The sequence below is a fragment of the Theropithecus gelada genome, chromosome 9 (genome assembly GCF_003255815.1).
Source record: "Theropithecus gelada isolate Dixy chromosome 9, Tgel_1.0, whole genome shotgun sequence".
NCBI classification, from domain to species: domain Eukaryota; kingdom Metazoa; phylum Chordata; class Mammalia; order Primates; family Cercopithecidae; genus Theropithecus; species Theropithecus gelada.
Window position 1 is genome coordinate 114,913,518 of NC_037677.1, and position 20,268 is coordinate 114,933,785.

General features: G+C 38.6%; 1 protein-coding gene across 3 annotated transcripts in view; it reads right to left on the bottom strand.

The window, feature by feature from the left end:
• Positions 1-16,893, bottom strand: part of FAM204A (family with sequence similarity 204 member A) — a 33,702-nt gene extending 16,809 nt beyond the window's left edge. The window contains exons 1-7 of one of the 3 annotated variants that reach the window (XM_025397585.1): positions 16,811-16,866; positions 16,268-16,469; positions 11,802-11,980; positions 10,749-10,990; positions 10,121-10,208; positions 9,963-9,993; positions 9,679-9,778 (exon numbers count right to left, since the gene is read on the bottom strand). In XM_025397585.1, coding sequence (XP_025253370.1) covers positions 9,679-9,778; positions 9,963-9,993; positions 10,121-10,208; positions 10,749-10,990; positions 11,802-11,814 — 474 coding nt within the window. In that variant the 5' untranslated portion in view covers positions 11,815-11,980; positions 16,268-16,469; positions 16,811-16,866. Of the gene's footprint in view, positions 1-9,678; positions 9,779-9,962; positions 9,994-10,120; positions 10,209-10,748; positions 10,991-11,801; positions 11,981-16,267; positions 16,470-16,810 lie in introns of all 3 variants that reach the window. The other 2 variants (XM_025397586.1, XM_025397587.1) reach the window with 2 other exon arrangements.
• Between the last annotated feature and the right edge of the window lie 3,375 nt (positions 16,894-20,268).

The window sequence follows — 20,268 nt, forward strand, 5'->3', positions numbered from 1 at the left end:
AAAAAAAATAAAATAAAATAAAATAAAATAAGATGCAAATCCAGACTTTTGTGAATCAAAGCCTATGCTTTCCCTTAATAACAACAATAATGTTGATGAAAACAATAGCTAAAAATTATGGAGTGTTTATTACGTGGCAGATTCTGGGCTTAGTACTGTAAGAAGGCTCATTTAATTCTTATAATAACACCATGAATAATAATACTATCCTGTTTTAAAGGTGAGGAAACAGAGCCTGAGACTCCTGAACTTGGCCAAAGCCACAGTCTGTACACAGTAAAGCCATCACATGAATTCAGGTTTGCTCAGAGCCTGCATTCTCAACCACAAGTTTCTTCTGTCTCTTTTCTTACTGCCCATTCCTATAGCTCAAGACTTTCAATCAATAGCCTCCACAGTCTTTGACTATGACCGTTAGGCTGAATATTAAACAGCAGAGGAAAATTACACATAAGATTGATTTTATTTTCTTATGTATATGTTTCTATTTACTAAAGATACTTCAGGAAATTATAATTAATATTTTCATGGGATTACCAAACAGACTAGGGTAGAATGCATCACACATTTATAAAAAGATGCTTAGACTTAAATAACTGCAGTTCTAGCTTGTGAAAATAGTTACTACAGATAATAAAAAATTTAAAATATGGTCTAATATATGCTTCTTAGAAGCAAATTTTATCCCAACAATGTCTTATCTAGTCTCTTAACTTCCACATTCACTGTTAATACTCTACCTCTTACAGACTTTTCCTTATTTAATAACAGAAGTCCTAAGAATGTCTCTTCCGTCAGCATATTGCTTGATTATGCCAGTCAACTGAGAGAATTCTGTTCCTGTGTAGCCTTTGTTGAGATGAGATGTAAAAAATAATAACATAATTTGCCTAAACAGATTACAGAAACAAAGACCAGTAAGGTTGTCACTGATGTCTGTTGCTAAGAGAAGATGATTCCTTCTCACAGACCCCACCTAAGTATTTAATACCTGCAAGGGCAACAGACTTTTCTGCTTGCTTTGCTGTTTAGCTGGAGACCATTCAACAGTGCCTCATAGTCTGACCTGAGGCCATAAGGATCTAATGCTCACCTCCCATTCTTGTCCTATGATCATCTACCAGTCTCCAGAAACATCTCTTTCTTCCATTTCTACAGAACTCCTCTCCTAATGGTCCAAACACCACCCTGGGACCTCTAACTTCATGCACTTCAGAAATCTATACTCTAGGCCAGTGCCGCTTCAGTCATGGCCTGTGGGCCAGGTCTGGTCTGTACACAGTGCCTACCCATGAACCATTTATTTTGGTCCATGTAAAGATGAGGAGCTTGTGCCAGAATACAAATCAGCTTCATGACTAAACACAGTTTTGTAGTGGCCGGGAGTGCTGATACACACCTTTAGTCCCAGAGCTACTAGGGATGCTGACAGAAGAGGATTGTTTGAGCCCAGGAGTTTGAGGCTGCAGTGGGCTACAATCACACCACTGCAGTTTAACCTGGGTGACAGAGCAAGACCCTGTCTCTTAAAAACAACAACAAAACAGTTTGTCTAGATGGCTTTTGCTGGGGGTGGTGGGGGACTAGAATTTCTCCATGAGGAAAGTAGTACACTGAGTTACATTCAGGCACACATTCCTTATCTCTTTGTATATCAGTGCACTTGGAGTAAGATTGCTATATGTCATGTTATAGACACTGCCCGAAAGTTCCACCTCCAAAACTTCATAATCTAGAATTCTACTCCCTGAATATAATTCTTCCACTCACCCTAAGTCTTTTTACCTAATGCATCTGCTTTGCCTTTACTGGAACCTCATTCCCTGGCACAGTCCTTCAGTCCCTTCTTAGATCCTCCTCTTCTTCCTCTCTAACTTGCAACCCACAATTACCATTATCAACTAAACTCTAAGCCAGTGGTTCTCAAAGTTTAAGTGCTGAACTAGCAGTATCAACATTACCTGGAAACTTCTTGGAAATGCAAATGCAAATTCTGTGAAAAACTCTGGACTAGGGGCCCAGCAATCCATATGATTCTGATGCATGCTAAAATATATGTCAACTGTGTCTTTTTTTTTGGGTGACAGAGTCTCATTCTGTCACTAGGCCGGAGCGCAGTGGCGCAATCTCAGCTCACTGCAACCTCCGCCTCCTGGGTTCAAGTGATTCCCCTACCTCAGCCTCCCAAGTAGTTGGGACTACAGGCGTATGCCAACACGCCCAGCTAATTTTTTGTATTTTAGTAGAGACGGGGTTTCACCATGCTAGCCAGGATGGTCTCAATCTCCTGACCTCATGATATGCCTGCCTCAGCCTCTCAAAGCGCTGGGATTACAGGCATGAGCCACCACAGTCGGCCATGTCCTCCTTCTCAAAACTACCCACTATCTCCTCTGGTTGTCCCTTAATCACAGTGTTCCTCAAGTTTCTGACTAGCATATTTTTCGTCTTACTTTTCACCCTCCCCAGTAATCTACTCTGTCCTGGAGCTTCAATTACTTTTTATGAGCTGGTTGCGCTCTCTAAATAGTTAAAAACACCTGACTTCCCCCGTACCAATATCTACATCTCCAGCTACTTGCTAATCATCTTCACACTGAAGGCCTGAAAAGGCAAGGTCTTCAATTTCATGATGTCTGTAACAAGCCCAATACTTGCTGTCCCACTTCTCCTCCTCCGTAGTCACCCTTGATAGAATCCTGAGTTATCTTCAATGCTTCCAACCCCTTGCTCCTATCTGAACTCTATTTTGGCAAAGGTCTCTCATTTCTTCATTCTGTGCTTCTTCAGGGGCATGCAATCCCTTATTTGGAATATTATAACAATCTCCAAACTAGTCTTCTCTTTCTGAAACAGATATCATTACCCAGCTTAAAGCATTACTTCATATTCCCTTTGAATAACACCCCACTCCCTTCACAAAGGGGTCCCCAAATGCTTTCTCAGCCCCATCTTCAGCAATGCTATGCTTTTTAATCTCTGGCCACATTTACCATTTTCTTAATGTTCCCTGTGCCTCTGATGTGCTTCTCTTGGAAAAATATTAATCATTCCTTTAGGCTCACGTCGAATGTTACCTTCCCTATCTATGTAGCGCTCCTCAGCCCTACATTCCTGTGACCCCATCACCCTCCCCAAACCCCACACAAGGCTCTCCACACTGTACTGTTGCTGTACCTTGTGTCCCTTCAGCATTTAACTTGTCTGACACACTACAGCAAGTTGTGTATTCTCCCCTCTTGGGTCCTATACTCAGTGGGAGCAGGCTGTGTGTCACCGGCTTGGTGTGTCCCAGAATCCAGCCCAGTTCCTTCTACATAGAAGACATTAATTCAGTCTGTGCTACTGAGCTGATGTTCACACTGCAGTCATCCATGTTTGCATTCATACTAAAAGGACCCCACTCAAACTGGGAACATTTATTACAACCAACTACTCTGAGAAGCTTCCAAGAGAATTCACAACAGTAATATTGAAGTAATAATGCCCCTATGGTTAAAAAAAGGTACATGTATTGTACTCATTTATATATGCATCTATCCTGGTACTAGAATATATACATTCCTCAAGGGCACGGGGAGTATCTTCTCCATCCTGGGCTCACAGAGCTTAAAATAGTACCTGCACCTAGAACTTTACTATTTAATTTATATTGAAAATAGTTATTTTATTTAAAAAATGTAAATACAACAGTCTCACTTTCCTGTGCAGAATATTAGGCATCGCCTCAAATGTCACTGACACATATTTGTATGTGTCAAAATGTATTTGTACAAAACATTAATATCAAACTACAAGTTTCCTTGCACTACAAATTCTTGCATAGCCTGACCTCAACTCAGAACTTATCCAATCTCATGCAAGGAAGCAATCAACCTAGACCTGCTCTAACCTTTCATCTCAGCAACCTGCTCACTAACAGCTTCCATTCTTAAGCCTTTCCATTCCCCCAGCCATTCAGAGCAGAATCTAAAGGTAATAGCATATTACAATGGAAAGAGCCCAGGACTAGAAGACAGGAGATATGGTCAAAGCTCTGGGTAAATGACATACTTGACTCATAAGCCTCTGTTTCCTCAAAGGTAATGAAAAGACTGGCTTGAATGAGTAACCCTTCTATAAATAAAAATTCTAGATTTCTATCACATTTTCAACTTTGTTTTTAGCCCTTTTATCTCTCTTTCTGGCAATTTATTTAAATAAAATGTAATAGCTTCTTTTAGTTCTGAAAAACTCCTGGTTCCATGTACAAACTTTGTTTCCATAAGAACATATTAATATTCCAAATACACTCAAAACACTTAGTAAAACATTCCCATCTCCTTAAAGACTGTAAGTTCATAGCAGCTCACAAAGAGCACAGCTGGCAGGGTCAGACCTAGGTTCAGACTAGCTCCTATACTTATGAATTAAGCAACCCTGAGTGAGTTTCTAAACCTCTGTGGGTTGCAGTTATCTCACATGCAATAAAATGAGAATAAAACCACATTCTCCGCAAGATTATGATGAGTCAAATAACATATATATAAAATACCTAGCCACATTTTTAGAACATAGCAGTCATTCAATAAATAATAAGCTTCTCCTATTATTAAGCCTAAATATCAGGATACCATTATCGCAAAAGAGAAGGCTTATCTCTATAAGGCTACAGACTGTATCATACTTCAAGCTCAGACCCAAGTACAAGACTCAAGCATTCAACTTTGTCAGTAAATAGTCTCATGAACTAGAGTCTGAGTATTAAGGCTTTTTGAAAAGTTTTAAGCTAGACTCAAGAGTAGCCTTTATTTGACTTATCTAGGATGTCTTCCATTCTACAGGAGTGGCAGGAGGCACAGAGGAGCTATTGATAGCCTGCAGCGCCTTGGTGTGCTTCTAAGTTGCCTTTTGGTTAGAATCAAAACATAATTTACGATATATCTCAACACAAACCTAGGAATGGCAATTTGGCCACAGGTGAAAAATTCATCTAAACGAAGTATCTAACCCACAAGGCAACAATTGCCAATTAATAAAGTTTTACCATAAGTGTCAAGAAGATAGGACTACAAATATCTAAGAAATGTGTGGGTACTTGGTTTAACGTTGTGGGCTAACATCTATATGTGCATATGTAGAATAACTTTTTATATATGGTTAAAGCTTTTAAAGTCAAACTATACCACAATATATTTATATGAAAATTCTGCTACTAAATATTTATTCGGTTAATATATTCAATTTTTAAAGCTTAACACAAATGAATTATCCATTGAAGTTTGCATTACTGAACCTAAATATCTAAGAAAAAATAAGGCAATCTCTTCATAAAGAAGGGCAGTGGGGGAGAGGGAAGAGGTACTTTCATACGTAAATGTAAATCATGTATTTATTTATAATTTTGTTAACTTTACATATATATATAATCATACCTACTTAAAATCACTTGAGTCAGCTGGGTGCGATGGCTCATGACTATAATCCCAGCACTTTGGGAGGCCAAGGCAGGAGGATCACGAGGTCACGAGTTCAAGACCAGCGTGGCCAATATGGCGAGGTCACGAGTTCAAGACCAGCGTGGCCAATATGGCGAATCCCCATCTCTACTAAAAATACAAAAATTAGCTGGGTGTGGTGGCATACACCTGTAGTCCCAGCTACAGGAGGCCGAGGTAGGAGAATCATTTAAACCCGCGAAGAGGAGGATGCAGTGAGCTGAGATCGCACCACTGCATTCCAGCCCAGGCAACAGAACAAGACTCTGTCTCAAAAAAAAAAAAAAAAAAAAAAATCATATGAGTCAGGTAAATAAAAACCCCATTCAGAAAAAGCTACATTTGGGACCAAATGACTTGGGTTTAAAGTCTCATTTCACTTCTTACCTGGTTTGTTTTCTTAGGCAAATTATGCTGAGCTTCGGTTTCTTTATCCGTATGAGAATAACACTGGACCTATCAACCCACCCCACAGGAATCACATAGGAACCAAGAGGCAATGGTTTGTAACTGATACCAGGAGATCTTCATGATATCACCTCAACACTCCCCATACCTCTCTCATCACACCCCTAAACCTCCCTCTCCTATACCTCCTCCCTCCACCCACCCAAGGAAGCCAGATTTTTAACTGATCTATGTATTGGAGAACCATGTTAAGAGTCTGTTTGGAAAAAGCACTCTGCTTAAAAAATAAAAAAAACAAGTTCGAAAAAGCTACACTACACAATAGCAGTTTCCTCTCATAAAAAACTTGAAAAATTCATCAAAGACATTGTACAATTACTCTAACATTTAATAAAGTACCTCTGGTTTTTCATGCCAAAAAGTATCCATTAGGTATACATAAAACTACTTCAATAATGACTGCTGACTAATCAAACTGATTCAACTAAAGAATACTTGAGACATTTATAGTGAAATTAATGAGTGAAATTTATTCTAAAGAAATTCCCACAGATTCAAAATAATTATGCTATGATTACAGAATTACTAGTAAGTCCCAGAACTGCTGCCAGAAACACAATTATAGCTGTATTTAATACAAAGAACACTTTAAAACAGCTTTGGATATTAGGGAGATTATGTTTAAAAAATACAAGCCTCTGCATTGTCTGAGAGGCAGGTGACAGCAGTGCTGTAAACAGACATTCTTGGTTGAGCAACAGTTTCAGCTTGGCAGTGTTCCAAAAAAGAAAAATGGGGAGGAAAAAAAGACTGCACGATAGACACAGATTAAGAAGTTTGTTTTGTTTTACCATTCTAGAGGGTTGAGTAAATACAAAATAAAAAGGTTCTCTCAGATATGGTAACAAATCAGCCCTCTGCTCCAGAGAAATAAAATAGTGGATGGAAATTCATGCTAGTTTTGTTCTAACTGCATCACAGATTTTCATGATCATCTCTAGATTTCATGAGCAGTCGCTACTATGTGCTGGATTTACATTTATTTAATTTTTATCTCAGCATCTCCAATGTGGACATTCTTTAAAGTTTATTTACTCTGTTGGATTTGCAGTAGAAACTTTAGCAGGACAGCCAAAGGAGTGCCATTTAAACCAACGATCCCAAACCAAAGAATGAGTGGGAACCTGCTGGCATGCAATTATACTGAACCACCAAGAGAATATGAAAGAATCTGGCTTCACTAAGTCCTTCCTTTCCTCTTATGCTTGGGTTTATTTGTGGAATATTAAATGCGGGGAAAATCCTAGACAGATAGAAGCCTGGTTAGCTCAGGCTCCTTGTTTAGAAAACCACCATAACTTCCTTAGCTAGATGTAATTTATGTGGACGAGTATCTACTGTTAAGATGAATATCATCACAAGGATGAATATCTAAAGTTAAGAAAACCCAAACATATAAAACAGATCAATGGGCAATTGCAAAAGGACTTATAGCAGTCTCCCTTACACAGAGACCTCATTTTCAAAATAGTGTTTGGGTTATAATTTCCTTCTAGAACACATTTAATGCATAATGTGAAATAGAACATTGGTTCCTAAAATTGAGTTGTTTAATTTTGTGCAAAGAATCCTAGTAACCTGTATTAAAGCAACTCCATACAAATTCCAAATCCTAGACAATGAATAAGAGTAAGCCTGGCATCTAGCCAGTATCAAGAAGGTACAATTTATATGTAGGATAATAAAATTTTAATAAAGATAGACTGTAAAAAAAAATCATGTCTAAGTTTCTACTTTTTAGAGTAGCTAGGAAGTTCATTTCATGGCTTTAACTTCACTAAGAAGCAATTTAGACATTCTAATGTCAATATAGTTATGAGAAAACCTAACAAACATGGTAAACAAGTGAAACTCAAAGACCATCTAATTCACAAGTAAAATTTAAAAAAATATTTCCTAATAGAACCAATATTTGACCATTCCTTCCCTCAAAAGAACAATTCATCCAGCAGCTGGAACTCTATGGCAGGTCTGCCAGAGATAACACCCGGACCCGGGCTGCCAGCATGGTCCTCCTCCCTAATGCCTTAGAACACATTTGGTACAGTCAAGAGCATCTCCCGTCACACAGCCACTGTGCGGCCCACCAGCATCACAAGAGAATGGCAATTACACTTGCAAACAGTTATCACCCCTTCTGCATTGAGCCTAGGAAACTGAGACTGCTGTCATGAAACCTGGTTTTTAGTTTCAACTGTACCAGTGATTTTTCTTTGCAAGAAATTTAGCATTTCTGCACCTGCTTGAACATTTGTAAAAATGAGATTGCTCAGGACCAATAATTAGTTGAGGCAGAAAGAGATTCTGGTTCCAATTCCCCAATGTTCCAGGGACTGTTTTTGGATGATAAGAAACTTTTGCAAAGTTGGAATCAAAAAATTCACAGCAAAATTCTGTTTTGACAGTTCCTTAATGTGTGCACCCTCAATGACACAGTACCATGCAATGATGGATTTAAAATCAGAGGTACTTTGGAAGAAATACAGATGGATCAGAAAGTGACAAAGGTCTCCAGGTACACACACTAGTCTACAGCAATGATCCATGAAAGAGGCATCTGTCTATTACACACAGGATACAATATACTTGGGCATCAACTAGCCCCCTGTGCCTCCAGCTCTAGCACTCAGCACTTGATTTTCATGCTCCAACATTTACCTGTGTGAATAAGTGAGTTACTCATTCACACAAGCCTCTACTAAGTATTAGTATGTCTAGAGACTGACAACTACAAATGTGCATCTAAAGGTCAGGCTCTCCTCTGAGCCCCTACCTCACTATACTAACCATCTACTCTGCTCCTGCTTTCCAGTAACACTCAAGTCCCAAGCTGAACTTTGGCTAAGTCCCACTCTCAATCCTTTCCCCTCCCCAAATTTCTCTTTGTAACATCACTATTCACACCACTGCTTAAGCTAAAGCTTTGAATGGTCCTCTTTCCTTCCACATGCCTCAAACCCTCCCTATCACCTCGCAAGCAATCCAGAGGCAAGTATCATCAATTTTACTTATACAATATGCCTCAAATCCATCCACTTTTTTCCTTCTTCAGCAGAACCATTCTGGCTCAATCCATCATCATTTTATGCCTAGAAGTCTCTTAACTGTTCTGTTCTCATCTGTTTTTGCTGCCTCACAATCAGTTCACCAGGTAACAGTCATACAAATCTTTTTAACATAGGTCATGTCATTCCCTTGACTTAAAAGCCTTTATGACTGTCAATTGCATTGTGAATAAAACCCATTTTTTTACTAAGCCCTTTGAGGTCCTACACAATTTGGTCAGTGACTGCCTGCCTCTATAATCATATAGTGGGCTACCCTCCTCCTCACTGATCCTATTCCAGACAGGCTGGCCTTCCTACGATTACTGGAATGTCCCAGGACGACTCTTCTGTAGGATCTTTACCCATGCCTCTGTGCTAGCATTCTTTATATAAACAGTTTTTTCCATCCTTCAGGTCTCAGTGACATGGCACCTTCTATGAAAGGCTTTCCCTGATCATCCATGCTAAAGTACAGCCCCCATTTTAATGTTTTCACAACAGCCCGTTCTTTCTCTTAGCAGTTTTTTAATAATTTGTAACTATTTACTTATCTAGCACCTTTTCTGGTGCATAGTAGGCATCTTAACTTTTTAACTGAATGAATTAATGAGAACAAGTACTTTAGGCAAGGCTAATCACAAACGTATCCTCCTAGCTGGTATAAGATGCAATAACAAAGATATTACCTTCTCAACTTTTTTCCTTTTAACAGGTGGGTCAAATCTATCATTGACTCCAAAATACTGAGTAAGCTCCTTCCATTGGGTTTCATTTGAGGATGTTTCACTAAAAGAAGATAGTAAGTTTTGTTTTATACAATATATACTGTCTTTACTTTTACTGTTTTTAATTGGTTACTACAATTATACTATAATTACTAGTTCATATATGTTTGATTACGATCAGAAACAATTAGTTCAACAATTTCTACAATGGCCTAAAATATATAACTATTTTAAATTCCACCTACCTATGAGATTCTTTTTCATTCTTCAATTTATCTGAAAAGAATTCACAAAGTGTCAATACCTAACTTCACTAATTTCAAAACCATATTTTAAAAAAATGGTTAAATTCAGTCACAATTTAGCATTAGCACGACTAACAACCTGAATTAAAACAAAACACCTTTTCTGGAGCGTTTTCTTTTTTTCCCTCTGAATCTTGAGGTTGTGCTTTTCTGTTCAGTATGTTTTTTATGCAGTTCTTGAAATTTCTATGTAAAAGAAAAAAATATTGAGAAGCAAATACACTTTCCAGAAAAACATGCATTTAAAAAATAATGAAGTAATAAAACAATTATATTTCAGCATGTATAAAGATACCAATTTAATGATGGTAGTCAGTTCTTGAGATGCTCTATTCTCTGAGACTCACAACCTGAGTTTTGATATTCACTTGTTTTGAAATAAGTCATTTCATAATTTGAGAGTGAAGCTCATGTAGATAACAAAAAAGATAAATAAAAGATAAAATAAAGACAGAAACTCCTCATGTACCACGCTAGGCAAACAGCTAATCCTGCATAGTGGTTTGGGTTTTTTTTTTTTTTTCCTTTGTCTTTCTATGAAAAACAAAACAAAATAAAAGCAAGTATCTAAGTGGCCAATGCCTCAGAGAATAGTAAAAGCATTCTGAGTCCACCTCCCTCCCTGTTAAGTCCCAAGAACACATGCACATTCTGACCAGGGCAGAGACACAATGAGGGGTGTGTACACGCACAGGCTGTAGCAAGAGCATTTCAGAGAAAACCTACATTCCACATATCTACGGGAATTCCAGAAGGACACTCTTCATAGGCATTTACATTTGACTCTGTTTCAGTTTGTGGTTCATCTGTTGAGAAATCTATGATTTCTGTTTTTCTGATGCTCTCATCCTCTTTATCTTCCTGTAAGTTAAGTCCAGAGTTCTCCAACGTAGCTTCATCTTCAGAGTTTGACTCAGCATCACTTTCATTTAGGCCAGGAGGTAGCAGCCCACTCCACATCTTTTCTTCTATGAGGAAAAAGATTAATTTACACATGTAGAATAACCATAGAAATAATTTTAAGACCATTAGAAGACATTCCAGGTGCCTAATAATTGTAACAATGGTTTGGGAACAGTCCACCTAAACTTTTTTTTTCCCCCATCTAAAATGGTATAGAATGAACTCATATTAAAATAATTAAAATCTTCACTTGTATAAGTAAAAAAAAAAAAAGTTTAGAAGTTTAAAAGCTGTTTAAACAAGTTTGTTACAACACACACCTACAGGCAAAGAAAATAGAGCCTTAATTCTCTAATATATGAGTAGCTTTGTCTAAAAAAACATGAAATTCAGTAATGCACTGCTCAAGAATGTTAAAAACCTAACAACATACTTTGCAAGCAATTTAGGATTAAAATACCATATTTGAAGCTATACCAATTAGAGAATAAAACTGCATGTTTCACCTATATTTAATGGACCAAGCTTCCAGAGGGCGTATTGTCTAAGGAGCAGGAAAGCAACTAAAGGAAAATTTTTAAGCTATGTAAGTAGCTGGAGGAAGGTATGGTAGTAAAATGGATATCCTACTTTTTAGTTTAATATTGTTTGCTAAAATAATATTAAATGAAATATAATCCTAACAATTTAACAAAAATGTACAGCTTTTTAAAGTAACAATACTATATTTGGGAAACTAATGGTAAAGTTCAAGATGATACTTAGCATTAGCTATACAGTCCATTGGTAGAGAGAACCATTAAGTTTAATAAAACGTCTTAAAATAGCAAAATTGTTATCATTTGCTAAAAGTATAATACTCAAGTACATATTCACTATTGATCTCCATGGCACAGTCTATTTTAGCACATATATTGAGTCAAAACCAGTTCCTTCAAAAGATGCTTAAAATAAAGAAGCCAGTTGTACTGCTCATGATTTACTATCAACCTGAAGGAATAAAATGGAAGGACGGAAATCTGTTTTGCAGTTTTCTGTCCCATATTGTGATTAACCTAGTTAAAAAACAAACAAACAAAAAAAACCACCACCATTCTCTCTGAGACAAACACATCAGGGATTTTGCGATAACAGATTTATGTTATCTTTTCAAGACCTCCTTCCAGGTCCGAAGAATCAGATCTTACTTTTTGTGGCTTTGGTCCAGTCTCATCAGTTGCTGGCTCTCTGAAATATCCTCACCAAATATTCTGTTGGCTTTTTATGAGGAAGGACTCTGGCATCTAACTGCTCCAACTAGAATCTTGACTCTGCCACTACTAGTAGTATGAGGAAATCATTTAACATCTCTGACCTTCGATTTCTTTATCTGTAATGCAGGGGTAATTATACTGCTTATAGGGTTATTCTGAGGATTAAATGAGATAAGCCCCTCAACATAGTGTTTAGGAGGTCCTAGGGGCTCAACAAATGTTAAGTTCTCTTTGCTATTATTATTTCTATGGCCATGTATTACATTTTTATCATTTCTATTATGAGTGACTGGGTTCGTAAGATAGTTTTGAAGTTTCTGATAATTGTGGTGCACTCACTTAGCAATTGATGCCATCATTTCCTTCCTTGATAGTCACAATCTGAGGTGAAGTGTCTATAACAAATATTAATGTTTAGTTTTCTGAATGGAGCAATAAAATGAGGGCAAATTACCAGGAAAATAATGGTAACCTAAGCTCCAAGATTCCTCATTTGCACAGGTCCTTCCAAAGTACTGTACTTTCAGAATTTGCATTTCTTTTTTTAAAGGAAGAGACCCGAAGTTATATGAGCTCCAGGCCCCATAAAACCCAGATCCATCCCTAAACCTGTCTGTGGATTTTTAAAGTTGAGACAGAAGTACTCTTGAGATACTCTGAGAGCACAAAAGACATCATGTAAAATATGACAATATTGAAAAATAGGTATCATGCTATTAACGAAAAAGATTTCTCCTGTTCTGAGAGCAAGGGGAAGGAAGCAGTAATAAGTTCCAGTATGATTTGGCCACCGGCATATAATATACCTTTAGGCTCATTATCATTTAAGGACTTAAAACAGTAACAAATTCCAGGTTTGGATTTCTTCGCATCACTGGAATCTATGTTAGAAGTGTTTCCCTTCCTGTCCATAAAATATTTTACATGCCCATCTGTGTGCCAGACACTCTTCAAGACTCTGGGGACAGAAGTATATAAAACAGGCAAAAATCCCTAGCCTCATGAAATGACATCTACACACATGGCAAGTTTCTGTTCAATTTTTGAGCCAAGTATTCCTTGACCTGGACTTCAGATGTGACTGCTCATGAAATGCGTGTGCCTCTCCAGTGGGCAATGACACAGGTCTCCCACCAAACCACTGTTTTAGCATCTCTGCAGGGTGATAGTCTATGCTCTGGGCACCCAAACATACCTCCCTCTGGGGAACAGTCTCAGTTGCCCTGAAGAAGGCAAGATTTTTGCTGTTGTTGTTGCTAATCAGCCTTCAAGTAGGCATTTTTTATGGCTTTTTAAATTTTCTCAAAATTATATATTTTTAGCTCCCGCTGATGTGGCATCTGCCTGGTATGGTAATTTCTTGAGTGTACCCAAAGGAAAAAAAAATTAAAATAGCTTGAAAAAAGTGGAATCCACCTCTAAATCCAGGCAAAATCCAAATCAGGTAGGTTGTGAACTCCACTCTTGAAAACCTTTAAAATCATGTGCCATTTTCCCGTGACTCTCAAAAAACCAAACACAAGGGAGACTGAGCAGTCACTGATAAACATGGGTAACTGCTGCCACTCACTGTGCAGCCTGCAAAATGGAGTTGCCTGTGTGAGCAGCAGCCCAATTACAGATCAGCCAATATGGAGTGGCTGCTTAGTGACTTTTGCTTTGGACTCATGTTTGAAAATAGTCTTTCTATTCATAGCATATAGTTGTCATTCACAAAGTTTCCAACTGGCACCATGTTAGGCCTCCTGTTATTCCTCTTTTGGCTGCTGTGGAGGATGATTATCTGTGTCTCTTACTCATGTCTTTCAGAGTGTATTTCTTTATTTTAAAGCAGACAATCCCAAGTTACCCTTTAACTGTGAAAATTCACTCAGCGAGTCTCAAGAGACGTGGAATATCAGAGAAACAGAAACTTAAATCTTTTTACTATAGATTATAGCCAAGTCCATGTAGCAGCCAACGTATTAATTCATAAGCTTTCGTTTTTTTTACCCTGAAACCCAAATAATTTTCAATTTAATCATTTTTGCCCCAAGGAAAATGTAAATGACTCAGAACTCTTTTTCTCTCTATGGTTTTGAATATCACCTTCTTCATTTTACACACCCTCCACCTCTAGAGTTAAGATTTATTCCATCCCACAATTATCCTCAAAGACCTTCTGTGTGTACTACGCAGAACACATCTTTAGTCCTGGGCTAACACAATTTGCCACGAACTGAAAATATTTATATACTGTCCTAGTCTGAATAACTAGGGTTTTTTTGTCTGTCTGTTTGCCCTTGAAAACCACCCATCGTCATTAGTTATCATATTTGGTCAGATAACAATGACTCAAAAACAGGGTACAGTTCAGTAGTTCCTAACCTAGGTATGAATATAGTAACAGGAGTCTCTAAGCTAATTTCAAAAAGCCCAAACTATTTTATTTTTCCCCTCAGTGAGACAGTACCATTCACCATTACAGGAAAAGACAAATTTAGCGAAGCACTATTCTTCACCACATGATAATCAGAGGTTCAATGGTAGTTGTAGGCCTGATTTTTATCAGAAAAAAAATTCATAAATAAGGTTTAGTAGACACAGTCTTTCAAAATATAGCAGCCAGGGAGAAATCAAATTACAATAAAAACTGTTCTAGACTGTGCACTGATTCCAGGGGAAAAGAGTTTTTAAAGTTGGAAGATGGTTTCTAGTCCTGAGCAACATAATTAAAAGTCACTGCATTTGTCTGGGCCTCCATTCTTAAGCTATAAAATAAAGGTTTGATCAAATGATCTTTGAGATGTCTTATAGCTCTAAAGTGTCTCTTTAAGATTTTGATATTATAAGTGCCCCAAATGCCCAGAGTCATCTCACTCCTGGATGTATCACTCCATTCTCTCCAGGACTGCAATCCTGATTAGAGCCCAGTATCCCAGTAGATAAGGTTTCTCTCCTCTACCTAGCAACTCAGCCAAGAGAATGTTTTCGGAGAGATGCTGTACACTTCAGGACACTGAGAAGGGGAAGGAACCCTAGTTACAACAGGAAACACAAGAACCAGAAAGGGGAAACAAAGCAAGTCACTGCTACACATGGCATACAAACAGTGTGGCAGGCCTTGGTTTACCATTAATCTTCACAACAAACCTTCCACTAGGAATTACTATCTATATCTGCCCCTCCCCTGCCCGCTCCGCCCTCAATTTACAGATAGGATAACTGACTTGCCTAATGCATTCTGATCCACTTGTTTTACAAAAATAGCCCCATGGCTTTAGATTATGAACTTTTACAAGGCAGAGTTGTAAGCGGGGACAAGGATTTGAGACTGGGTCTGAGAACGATCTTAGCCTATAATTACAGACTTGTTAAATTTGGTTAAGAATTATTTTTCTGTACTTTTTGAGTACAGAAAGCTATGTAAGATGCTATACTAAGTTACATACATCAAAGTCAAAGTCACAGTCAGAGGTTTGAGTAATAATGTCATATTTTCTGGACAACCAGGCAGCTGCTTATAACCAAAACTCAAAAGATATTATTTGAGCACCTCGATGGGTAAATGTTTTCTGTCTCTATTCCAGGATTTAAATTCCATTTTCATCGTATATGGCTTATTTCCCATATTTTGTATTTGATTAGAAGTAATCCCAGAAGCCTGAACTTCATCTGATCTAAAATTAATTTCACTTATATACTAACTATAAGCCACCACATTTAACAATCTGAAGATTGTAATTTACATTATAATCAGTGTCGGTGACTTAAAAATGGTTACTATTTTCAAGCATATTAACATCAACATTAACGTAAATATCCTATTTACTTTTATGAAATGAATGTGCTCCTTTTCTCAAAAAAGGTACAGAAAGGACAACTGAATTACAGGCCTGAGAGCGAATTTAGGTTGACAATCGGCCAATCCAGAAAACCTACTTATTTAGCAAGATTTTGCATGTATGCAACTGTTTTAATTAAAGACAGTGTTCGTTTACTTGGCCTGAAAAACATTTTCCCAGACCCAAGATCCTGCATGGAAAGACAATAAACCAAGTTAACAGTTCAAGGCTCATTTTAAGTCGATTCCGCTGTGAGAATACTTACAAGGTCCAAGATGGCAAGAGGATGGGTCTAGTAAGGTACACCTGTTCCTGCTTGGCTGCACAACCGGGAATTCTGCAGGCTTTCTGGCGGCAATGCCCCACTCCAATCCCAAAACAGGCAGAATCCCCTCTCCGGCACAGAACTAAGCGCTGCAGTTTCCGGCGAAGGATGTCTAGCCTGCTGGCAGTCCCATTAACTGGAGCTGTTTTCCAGGATACAGCAACTGTAAACATGAGCCTGTTTCCCCTATCGAAAGCCTCCTCAATCCCCTCTCACGTTGACTGGAGTGGGACGGAGAAACCCTCCCTCATAACAGGCTGGGGAGGCCGCTGCGACGCCCCTTCCGAGGAAGGCTGAGGGTGGCCCCGCCGTCGCTTCCGCGGCCCCGGGCCGGGGGCTTTTCTAGCCTGCTCCGGGAGGCTCGGCCGAGGAGCTATGAGGCCGCCCATACCGCCTCCCTCGGCTGCCGGCAAGAGGCCTTCCCAACTCATCATGCCGGAGCCCGAGCCGGCGGGTAACCAACCCTCCATAAGCCGTACTCACCTGTCAGGAAAGGGTCGCCCGGCAGCCATCTCAAGACCCCGTCAACATCGCGCCTTCTCATTGGCTCCTGCGTCTCAGCCAATGGGCTGGGGCCGTTCTGGCCCTAGGGTCGCCTTGGCAACCGGCCTCGTGGGGCGTGCCTGTTTAGTCCGTGCGAAGGAGGTGGTTCCTTGCTTTTTTTTCTCTCTTTTCTCTTGCCGTTTTTTCTTTCTTCTGAACATTTTTAAAGATTTTGTCCTTTCTTCATTCTCTGCTGTCGGCCAATGCGTCTGGGCGAGGAAAGGGCTGACATAGATAGACCTTGAACTAAGAGTTGATGCCACCAGGAGGGAGAATGTTGCAGTGCTTTCTTTCTAGGCCCTTCTGCAAACGTCTTCATTCATTTCATCCATTCCCCTCCCTCTCTTCCCTTTTTTATTTTTGTTTTGTTTTTTTTTTCTTTCTTCGCCTATTTATTGGGCGTCTACTTTGTACCAGGCATCATGCCAATCTCTGGTTAGCAGAAAACGGGCAGACTCCTGCTCTCATGGCGCTTACCATCTGGTGATGGCGCTGACTGGACCAAAAGTTTACCGAACTTCTTTTTTCTTTTTTGTGGCAGGCGCTGTGTTATGCCCTGAAGGGAGTACTTGGAGAACATAGAAAATGAGGAAACAAGAAACAAAAAACAAAAACGAGAAAACCACTGTGAAGAAGATAAAGTATCCTATGTGATAGGGATGGGAATAGTGCTATTTTAGAAATATTTGCATTTTCCGAAATCTGTTTTATAATAAGAATAACATTAAGTGTACCTATTTGCTAATTTTGTGATGATTATATAAGAAAAGCCTGGGCGACAGAACCAGACCCTGTTTCAAAAAAGAAAGAAAGAAAATACAGTAGGCTTCTCTCATGTGTGGCTTCTCTTAGCCTGATTCCAGTTACCTAGAGTCAACCAAGGTCCAAACACATTAAGTAAAAAATTCCAGAAATAAACAATTCAAATGTTTAATTGCAATCCCATTCTGGGTATCCTGATGAAATATCCTGCAGTGTGAATCATTGCTTTGTCTAGTATATATGCATGCTGTTATGCCACCAGGTTCTTAGTCACTTAGTAGCCATCTTGGTTATCAGATTGAAAAACTGTATATGGGGTTCGCCATTATTCCAGGATTCAGGCATCTACTGGGGGGTCTTGGAAGGTATTCTCTGTGGATAAGGGAGATTACTGTACACATAAAGACTTTAACATGTTACCTGGCCCACACTAATTTTCAATCTCAGCTGTTTTTTGCTGTTAACATAATAATGTCTTCCTTCAAAGAAAGCTAAATGTGTATAAAATTTTGCATTGCACTCAGTAATATATCTCAATTTCGCATCAACGGATGGTTAAGCCTATTACTTAACTATCCACTACACCGCCTCACTGCCAACATCTTCTAGAAGATGCACCAAGTTTAGAGAGCAGTTTTATATAACCCCAGCATCATAGTAAAACCTGAATCAACAAGTTAGGATCACTGAAGTCCATCTTCCTGTTCACATTCTCTGATTCTAAAGTAGAAGCAAGGCTGAATGAGTTAAGGATCTGTATAAAACTCTTTTGGCCGAATCTCTTCAGCTTCTCAATAGGATTTTCCTTGAATCCAAATCTTTAAAAAGTTAAACAGTTAACAAAAAGGTGTGCCTAAGAGTGCTGTTGTAACTGCATCAGGCCTCTTAATTGCTCTTCATCTGCTCGGGCTGTCATAGCAAAATACTACAGACAAGGTAGCTGAGGCAACAGGAATTTATTTCTCACAATTCTAGATGCTGGGAAGTCCAAGATCAAGATGCCATCAAAGTAGGTTTTGTTGTGTTTGTTTTGTTTTGTTTTGTTTGAGGCCTCTTCTCTTGCCTGGTAGGCAGCCACCCTCACCCTATTACGCTCCCATCACCTTTTCTTTGTGTGCACTGTTCGGAGAGCTCTCGAGTGTCTCTTCTCTGTACTTAAAAGGACACTAATCCTGTTGGATCAGGGTTCTACCCTTCTGACCTTATTTAACCTTAATTACTGCCTTAGAGGCCATATCTCCAAACACAGCCACACTGTGGGTTATGGCTTTAAGATAGGAATTGTAGGGGTGCACAAACATTCAGCTCACAACAATTGCTGATGGTGGAAATATAACCATAATGGGAAAAGAGATAGTAGAGGGGGAAGAACTGAGGCATGGGGTAGGAAGGAATTAATGTTTGTATATTTAAGAATGATCTGGGGCCGGGCACGGTGGCTCACACCTGTAATCCCAGCACTTTGGGAGGCCGAGGCAGGTGGATCACTTGAGGTCAGGAGTTCATGACCGGCCCGGCCAACATGCTAAAACCCCATCTCTACTAAAAATACAAAAATGAGCTGGGCATGGTGGCACGTGCCTGTAATCCCAGCTACTCGGGAGGCTGAGGCATGAGAATCACTTGAACCCGGGAGGCAGAGGTTGCAGTGAGCTGAGATTGCGCCACTGCACTCCAGCCTGGGTGACAGGAGCGAAACTTCATCTCAAAAAAATACCAAAAACAAAAAGTAAAACTCAATTGTTTCTATATAGATCCCATCAAAGAACGCTCATTATTTAGTGCATATATTAGTAAATGCAAGGGAGAGAGGTGGCATATAATTATAACTACTACAAAGATTTACAAACACCAGGTTTCATTGCAAAAGTTTTTGGAAAATCCTATTTCAAAAATATCTAACATTTTAAAATTAAGTTTCTCAATGCTGATTTGAGAATTCTTAACTACCTAATTGTTTATCACATTACTGGATGCCTATAATAAATGTAAATAATAGTTCAGACTTTTCTTCTCGCTCTGGTTGTAAGAACTTCAGTTTCTGAATATTATTGTTTTGTCAGTTTTCTAGGGAAAATGTCAGTCCTTTGATTTATATTGATCAATAAATTTACCTTTCTTCCATCAAATTCCTGCCCTGGAAGCCTGCCAAGCCATGAGTTTTGTGAATGAAATACTTGTGTTTGTGAGATTTCTATGAAATGTAGAATAGTTGGATACCTTTTACTAAATCACAGTGAAATATCTGATGCAGTTAGCGAATTGTGCTTGAATTGTGTTGCATCTGGCACTAATTTCAGGCATGTAGCTCTCATTTAAATTCTCAACCATATCTTTAAAAACACAAAGCAGTTTTTCTTTGCCAAGAAATATTATAGTTTATGAACAGCTTTTCCTTACATTTAACAATTTTTTAGTGTAGAGATTGTAAGTCACACCCATATTATAAAAGATTAAGTGTGGAGTTCTTTTTGGTGGCTGCTAAATCCCTGATTGATGAATAATTTCTCAAAATATAATGAAACCCCTTAAATATTTTTAAGTTGGAAAAGTGAATACAACTTTGTTGAACATATAATAAATGTGCTTCTTGCTGAAACTGAGAAAGAGAATATTAATTTCCTTCTATACAAACA